General features: G+C 33.6%; 1 protein-coding gene across 2 annotated transcripts; it reads right to left on the reverse strand.

The window, feature by feature from the left end:
• Positions 1–564: 564 nt before the first annotated feature.
• On the reverse strand, positions 565–8,009 carry LOC116026109 (probable serine/threonine-protein kinase PIX13). 2 transcript variants are annotated; one of them, XM_031267560.1, is made up of 6 exons: positions 7,785–8,009; positions 7,333–7,685; positions 3,949–4,084; positions 3,704–3,840; positions 3,247–3,370; positions 565–1,010 (listed from the first exon to the last, which is right to left on the reverse strand). In XM_031267560.1, the coding sequence occupies exons 1-6, from the start codon at positions 7,849–7,851 to the stop codon at positions 1,006–1,008; spliced, it is 822 nt and encodes a 273-aa protein (XP_031123420.1). In that variant the 5' UTR covers positions 7,852–8,009; the 3' UTR covers positions 565–1,005. The 2 variants fall into 2 exon arrangements, with proteins under 2 accessions (XP_031123420.1, XP_031123419.1); XM_031267559.1 differs by having other exon boundaries at positions 565–1,249.
• Between the last annotated feature and the right edge of the window lie 1,116 nt (positions 8,010–9,125).

The raw sequence follows: 9,125 nt of genomic DNA on the forward strand, positions 1-9,125 counted from the left end.
ACTGGATCGGATATCATCAGCCTACCAAAGAGTATTCTCAAAGCAAACACCGTACCGTTCGACGACTTATAACATTTACATTATATATGGCTTTTTTTTTTTTCCTGTACATTTGACTTTCCCACTCCCCATCCTATTTTCGGCTTCTCTTTAACTTTCCTTTCTCTTAGCTTATTACTCATCACACCAATGCACCATAACTAATTAACTACTACATTACATATGCATAAGATTTTTCTTTCTGCAATATAATATATACTTTACCTCCATCTCTCTTTCACAATATCTCATTTAATGTCAGCAACATATTGTGCTGACTTCATAAGATTGGGCATGGCGTAACAAGCTAGGATAAGCTTCGAGTTAGTTGACATTTGTTGAATGCACGTACCACTCAACTCGCATGTTATAAAGTAACTTGTACCAACAGAATGCTTAATTAGCTCACTTCAAATTAAATCCTGTGTCTAAACGATCGAATGAATTGAGTAAAATAAATAATTTTGATAAAAAATTACAAGTTTAATTCTTAATATAATTTTAAAAAAATTAGAACAAATACACTTTTTTTTTTTGGTAAATCGAACAAATACACTTTTATTTCTATATTAAAACTAAAATAACAAAATACAAAACATGCATGGAATTAAATATTGAGTGAAAATCAACTATCAGAGCCCGGAACTATAAACTATGAACAGTTTTCTATATATGGCCAATACCCAATAGTCCCAATGCATGGATGGGCCTTTCTTACCAAATAATAGCCCAATTCAATCATGAAAACCAAACATTAATAATCTAATCTGCTATGAGATTCCTAAGAACATACAGTACGTACGTTGTATATAGATAGTACGTGGTTAGGTTGCTTGTGTTGACGCTACCGGTACGGTACGGTTACTGGGCTAACGGTTGGATCTGTGGTCTCTCCGTCTGGTCTTGACGTCGTTAATTTCCTGCAAGCTCTTCAAAACCTCATCCATGGACGGTCTCTTCGCGGGTTCAGCCTGAAAACACTTCAATATCAGCTCTGCTATTTTGGTTGCAGCCCTGGAAGGATACTGCCCTTCCAGTCTTGGGTCTACTATTGTCTTTATCTTCCTTTTGTCCACTAACATGGGCTTAGTCCATTCCACCAAATTTTGCTCCCTAGTAGGCCGATTCAGATCTAATACTTTTAGCCCGGTTAATATTTCTAACAAAACCACTCCAAAACCATACACATCACTCTTGACGTACAAATGGCCTAAACAAAGTCAAACAAGTTCAAACTTCAGCTAATTATCCACCATTTCATTTATTTGTAATAATTTAATAACACAAGCTAAGTATCTAGAGTTAATACCAGCCAAGGTCCTCCGAGTTTAGTGGTTTCGCGACCTATAGTCCTAAACTTTCAAATCGACCCTCCGTGATCATCCAAGTTTCAAAATTGACCTACCGTAGTCCTTCCATTAAAAATTTTCGTCTCAACCGTGAAATGTAAGGGCATAATAGTCTTTTCATTTGTTATCTTCGGCGAAGCTACAATAAGGTCAACTCTCTCGGCTATTTGGTTCCCTTCCCCAACAAAGTCTTGTCCGGCGACTTGCAGAAGCGTGTCGGCATCACTGCAGGGCTATGCATTTTGATCAAGCACAAGGAGGAGAAGGGTGGGAATTGTTACGAGGCCATTTTCCGTTTCTAATTTGGGGATTAAGGCCGCATCACCGTTCAGGGGCCCTACCTCACCTACAATGAGTATTATCTCACCATTACCGGCGATTCCGACATTTTTGAAGGGGTTACCGGGCATGTGAAGCTCCCACAGCTCGTCTATCCATTTAATATGAGAGTTTTGAGTGTGGTTGCGAATTCGACTGCGTGAATTCACTCAAATCTGAAACTACCCCTCGATGCCAGGCTCAATCTCAAATTCGCTCAAATTTGAAACTACCCCCCCGCTGCCAGGCTCAATCTCTATTCGCTCAAATCTGAAACATACTCTGGCAACTAGTTAAACGCCGGGGTGACGCCGAGGTTCCGCCAATACACGCCGATGTACGACCCGCAGTAGTGTAGCATTAGCCTCAGCGACTCCCCTGCCTTGGGATAATACAAGCAGCAGGAGTTGCCACCGCGTAGGGTGGAGGGGCACTCCGGCAAGTGGCAACACAGGACGCCGGCTTCTGCTCCACGATCACCTTCTTGCTGCTGAAGTGGGTGCTCGTCAAAATCCTCGTCGCCCTCATCATAATCCATCTTTGAAATAGATTCTTTACTATTTAGCTTTTATCTTCCTGTTGAACTATCTGTAAATAATATCAAGCTTATACGCCAGTAATCTCTTTCTTTATTTGCTTATTTCTAAAATTTCTGCTTGTGGTTGAAGATTGGGGGTTGTGAATTGGGTTTGGATTGTGTGATAATGGATGCCTTGTGATGGGTTTTGCATAAAGCTTGAATCTTTGTTGTGGGGGGAGCTTTTCGTCTTACAAGAATACCTTGTGTGTGCCTGTGGGGGTTTAATCCTAGAATTGGCCTAAATTTTGAATAATCTGTTGAGCAATAGAAAAATTAGCCAAGTTGGTTGATTTTTGCTTGTTGTATTTTAGTTGAAGCAAGGGATTCAAACAATGGATCAGAGTGTTTTCTAGCATAAATTAGGTCTATAAAGCTCAAAGATTTGGGTGTTGTGAGCAATATTCTGTGAAGATGGTGGAATCAATTGCTGCTACTTCTCTTTTGAGGCACCTTTCAGTTTATGGAGGGTTTAAATGCAAGGATGGTCCAAACAGAAGGAGGACATTCGATATATGCTGCCTGCCATCTTCAGAGTTTCTTGGTCGAAAACTTGTCTGCGACATCAGAAGAATGAGGGAAAATCACCTTTTTGCCGGCGACATCAGAAGAAAGAGCAGGCGATATCAGAAGTTCTTTGCCGGCGACGTGAGGTGATAATAGTCTTTTAATTTCTAGAGTAAAATGAATTGTTTTTGATAGATAATAAATGAAAAGACTATTATGCCCTTACATTTCACGGTTGAGACAGAAATTTTTAACGGAAGGACTACGGTAGGTCAATTTTGAAACTCGGAGGATCACGGAGGGTCGATTTAAAAGTTTAGGACTATAGGTCGCGAAACCACTAAACTCGGAGGACATTGGCTGGTATTAACTCTAAGTATCAAACTTTTTATAATCAACTTTCGCTTATTTAATTGATCTTATAACGCATGCATGCATAAGGTACAAGATATATACCAGTAGCCATGTACTCTGGTGCTGCATAGCCATAGGTGCCCATAATTCGTGTTGTTACATGCGACTCTCCATTGACTGGACCTAATTTCGCCAATCCAAAATCTGAAAGCTTTGCATTAAATTCCTGCCAATTGCAAAATGTATATGTGTTTCCACATTAATTAAAACGTACTATCTTTTATATTTACTACATCTCATCGATCATACTACGCTTAGGAATATAATAAATTAATTAAACTAGTCTTTAATTCATTCTATTAAGTTTTGTTATTACTATTTTACAGCCTTTAATTTTGTTGTAACTTCCTCTATAGAACTCTTTATATACTATCAATGTAATTACTACGCATACTTTAAAATCATATAAATAATTTAAAAAGATATTTACCCCATCCAGCAATAATACAATATGCTGGAGGCTTTAAAATCACGATAAATAATTAAAAAGAGAATTTACCCCATCCAGTAATATGTTGGAGGCTTTAAAATCACGGTAAATGACTTGTTTCTCTGTAGAGTGTAGGAAAGCAAGTCCTCGAGCTGCACCTATAGCTATTTTTAACCGTGTCTCCCAAGAAAGAGTTTCAGCACATTCTGCAAATTATTAAAATTAAACACAATTTTATTTAATTAATTTAAATAATATTTATCCTGGTAATTACTACTGTAATAAATTATGGAAATTTATAAGGTAATGCTTACTTTTGAAAAGGTGGCTTTCCAGGCTACCCTTTTGCATATACTCATAAACGAGTAGAAATTCATTATCTTCCCAGCAATAGCCAATTAACTTCACAAGATTAGGGTGGCTAAATTTCCCTAAAAATTTCACTTCAGCCTGCACCAAAGTTTGTATATATTGTTTTTAATTTTCATTTTTTAATACGATAACAGAGCATGATTATATATGATAATTAAGGATTTTACTGTATATATTTTACTTTAATTTAGAATTTTATTTCCTAACGTGTTTGATCGATTAACCATATAATGTAATTTGCAATGTCTATTTTTACCTCTTTTATTTGATAGTTTGGTTAGCCTTGTGTTGAGGACTTGAGGTGGTTTTACACACACACATATATATAAAATATACCTATAGCTTTTCTATGAGTCAACATGTATTATTGTACATTTTCTTGAAAAATATAATATTTTGACAACTACTTATTAAGAAAGAAATACAGAGTAATGAAAATGTAATACTTATTAACTTGTAGAAATTAAAATATTATATATTTTAGATTTGTCTTGGTGAAATGGTGCTACATAAATTTTTGTATTGATTGTTAATTATTACAATGAACTCAGCAACGACTATAGGCTAATTTCATCAAACAAAATTATATTTAATAGTATAATATTTAATACAAATAATTAACGATATTATACAATACCAAAAAACTTTGATAAATTAAACAAACTGGTGTTTACACGCACATGCCTTATCAATTAATACGGGGTATAATTATTTAAGAAAAAGGTTCTATGAACGAATTGAAGCAGTCAAAGGAACCGGAATATGACAATATCCAATTAAGTTGTTTTCTTCTTTTTTGACTTAGGTAACCCTAATAATCATTTCCCTCAAAACCCATATCGTAAGCAAATTGAATGGAACATGCACTGCAATTTCAGTTGTTTCTATTTTGTACTTTTGAAATATGGTCGTTTCGTGTCGGCAGATGTATGGTTTGCTAATCTTATTTTAATTTTCCGCAAATTTTGCTTCTATATTTGACCGGTATATGCACGCCGGCCACCAAGTTTTGGACTCATTCACTGAACATACCCACCCCCTCCCGCCCCAAAAAAAAAAAGAAAAAGAAAAAGAAATTAATAAGTAAACTTGATCCCCATGCCTGGTAGTCAGAAAGCATTCATCAATTTCACACTATAAAAGTATCGTAAACCATTTGTCAATTTCACAATACTAGTCAAACATTGTATATGTTGTATTTTTTCAAGAATAAATTTGAATTGACTTCGAATTTTATCTAATTAAAATGCACAAAGCAATTAAAATATTATACTTAAAAGATTGAGTTTTTATTTTTTAATGAACTTTTAAAATAGATAAAATTTAATATAAAAAACATCTTATTATAAACAGAATAATGTAAATAATAATTAGTAATTAATAAATGTATGAAAGTCAACCTCGTTATTATATGAATGTGAACAAAATATCTAAATTGAAAGACTTTCTACTTGTGAGGAAACGTATGTTAAACTCATAGAAGACCTTTTCAATTAAACAAAGTTGGACTACGTTGGAGTTCTATAACTATCATTAATTTAATATTGTTCGTCGTAGCCTTAAAAAAATTGTTTTCGAAGTTACGTTGTTTTCTTTTCCTCCAAATTTGAATAGTTCTTATGTTGCCATTTTCTCCCGACGCAACACATTGTTCATCTAATGACAACAAGAAGTCAAATCATATCAAATCAGTAAATATAAATTATTGTAGACATATAATACGTGTTATTTAATTTTCAAAATATCGTGATTAGTCAAATTAGACGAAGGAAATAAAAATCACTACTTGAGAGTATGCATTAGATAAATCGCGCTCTTATGTAATAATCTACACGCAATTACAACCGGAGTCTATTTTTATACAAGTTAACAATATTATATTTTAATGTGACATAGTTTATATTGTAGGTGGATATTTAAATATACAATTTATAGATGCCCTAGCCTCCTAGGGTCACAACCATGCATATATACATTGTTCACACATGCACCCCCATCAAAATATTTATAATTTTATTTCTAATTTAAAAATAGTCTAAATTCAACAATTATTTTATTTTATTTTTTCGGTTCTGAATCGTAACCGTAACCGTCTATACTATTTAAGTTCAATTGCTACAGTGTTCGATTAGGTTCGTATCGAACTGTGATCTTCCATACATATTAGTAATAATTGGTTGGAGAATAAAAATAAATGAAATGGTTATTTTTAAGGGAAAAAATATCAATTTAATATTACAATGGAGAAAACTACCACTTTTAAAATAACTGAGGGGGAAAAACCGCCACTTTAATAACACAGGGGGGAAAAAGTGCTATAAGCACATAACATAGGGGGAAAAAGTGCCATTTTCCCTAATAATTAATAACAAAATTTTGCTTTTATTTTTCATCTTCCACCCAAATCACGCATAAACTCCAACAAGTGAAATTTCCCCAAACTATCTTTAATCTAACAAAAACCTAGCTAATGCGTGTATTAGGTGCTGCATGCGCAGAATCTCAATTGTCCCAACAAATCTAAAATGGAGGATATTATAGATTTATAGTCGGATATTCTGATATCTAATCTAATACTCTATATTATAACACTATCAAATCTAACAAAATCCTTCATCAACATTATATTACTACTATATTTGAGCATTAATTAACTGCATGCTATTTTTTCAAAGGAATAAAATATTTATGACATGAACTTAACAAAAGTAATATACACATGTAAAATTATATATATTATTTCCTTTTAAATAAATAATGAACATTATGGCTTTCAATAATAATAACAAGGAACATTATAGCAAAGAATGTTCAATATACTATATACATCTAATAAATTAAATTGATGAGGAAATTACCTATCAATGCTCGATCATAGCTAGCTAGTGTACCATGCATAAATAACACAAACACGAAAAATGAACTATATATACTCCGTATTAGTTAGTTTACAAAATAATATATTATATCAATTGCAAATTAAGTACACAAATAATATAACAAATGTGTTGGCCGTGTATGATATACAAGCACATATATACGTATTTATTATATATATCAAACATGAGCAACTTAACATATTAATTATACTCAACCAATTCAAAGATATTATAATCACGAAGAAAGAATACGTTATGCTCATAGTATTTAATGAAAAACCATATGTTTTGGATATTTTGTATGAAATTGTGGATGAGATTAAAAGGGGGGAAAAAGAAAAGAAAGACAAGAAACAAGACAGGAAATTATGTGACGAAATATATGTAAACAAATTAAACGTGCGTATAGTATAGTATAGTAGAGGTAGAGTAGGAATTGAATTGAACCTGCCATTCTCGGAGGCCTTGTTCACTGTCTGGATTGGATTTTTTAACGGCCACCGCCATTCCGACGCCGACCTTGGACGGGGCCAACGTCTTCGGGTGAATCCACCCCTTGAAAACTCGACCAAACCCACCTTCACCCAACACCGTCGCCGGTTTAAAGTTCCTCGTCGCTCTCTCCAGTTCAGAGAAAGTGAACATTTTCAAGTTGGGCGTCACTATTCTACCGCTCGCCGGCAAGTCAACGCCTTCTCTGCTCTTCCCATCTTTCTCGCCGGGAAGTGACATCACCATATCCACCGCCACTGCTGCCTTAGCCGGCCCCACCTCCATAGTCCTTCCACTTCCATTATCTCCTGCAATTCATGATCAGATAATTAAGATCATATATATATATATTAGTTAATATATATAATAGAATCATATATATGCAAGTTAATATTGATTGGCCATACCTTTGGATTTGGGAAGTGCGTTGTTGCTTGGGACGCTGTTCACAGGTAAGCTCCAGCAGGTTCCCATTTCTGTATAATCTCAGCTTCCTCGATCTTTAATTTGAGATATATATGATGAGTGGTGTAATATATATATATATATAATATATATTGTGGAATATAATGATGTTGGGACTTGGGATCGGAGCTGAGTTTCACAGAAGGAGAGAACCCAGGAAATGAGAGTGTGAAACACGGAAACTTTACGCTTATTTTAGTCTTTGAATTGAGAAATAGTATATGTACGATATACCCATGAACAACGTTAGTCTTGGCTCTTGCATTTTGCATTCAATACAGTGTAAGTATCCTTGTCATGGACCCAGGGATAGATAACAATATTACATTAATTAATTAATACCCATATAATAATACTACGTAATAAATAGTGAGTGTTATTTGGTTTATATTTTTATGTAAAAGTCTTCTCTCTTTGTGTAATGTAAAATCACGGGTGATGGAGGCCAGTCGGGTAGGGTTCGAGTAATTGTGACATCACTCAATATTATAATATATACAAGTAACTTATGTGGTTTAGACTTTAGATTTCCAGAATTAGTTAGTTCTTACAAGTATGAATAGGATAGAATTAAAAGTGATGCTATAACATTCACACAAATAGTAAGTAAAGCAAAAGCATGATGAATATAAAATACATGAATTTGTTTATGCAATTTAATTTGTAGATAAATTTCTAACATTTTTGGGGACCACAATTCAATAATTCCTAATTCACTAGCAACAACATTTTAAGAGTACAACAAATAATAATACTCAACCAAAAAAAAAAAAGAGAAAAATCTTGTACAACCCAATCTTAACCTAGTTTTGTGAATTAATACCAATTGTAGGTTCACAAGTCATTGTTTAATGCGATAAAATTGATAATTGTGAGTGTGATTCTAATTTTTTTTTAATACGAGTGTGATTCTAATTAACACACAAGTATACCAATACTTTTTAAGAATTTTGTGTCTTTTTTATCTTAACTAATGTTGTCTCTCTTGCTTCTATCTTTTGGATGAAATCCATATGATAATTTCTTCCAATTGAATGATCTTGTAAACTTTTAAAGATAACTTCTTTCCGCATTAATAGACTAATAGCCTTTTAAAAGATTCGTTATCGTCCCCGTTGTTAATAGTTAATACTGTACCATTTGCTAACGGACTTCTTGTTACAACAATATTTATTGACACATTCTTTGTTACATGAGTCTAAAGCCAATATAAAGTATAAACCATCCCTCTAGATGTACTAACATGTTATACACCTAATAAGCCAAAAAAAAAAAAAAAAAAA

The sequence above is a fragment of the Ipomoea triloba genome, chromosome 7 (assembly GCF_003576645.1).
Source record: "Ipomoea triloba cultivar NCNSP0323 chromosome 7, ASM357664v1".
Lineage (NCBI taxonomy): Eukaryota > Viridiplantae > Streptophyta > Magnoliopsida > Solanales > Convolvulaceae > Ipomoea > Ipomoea triloba.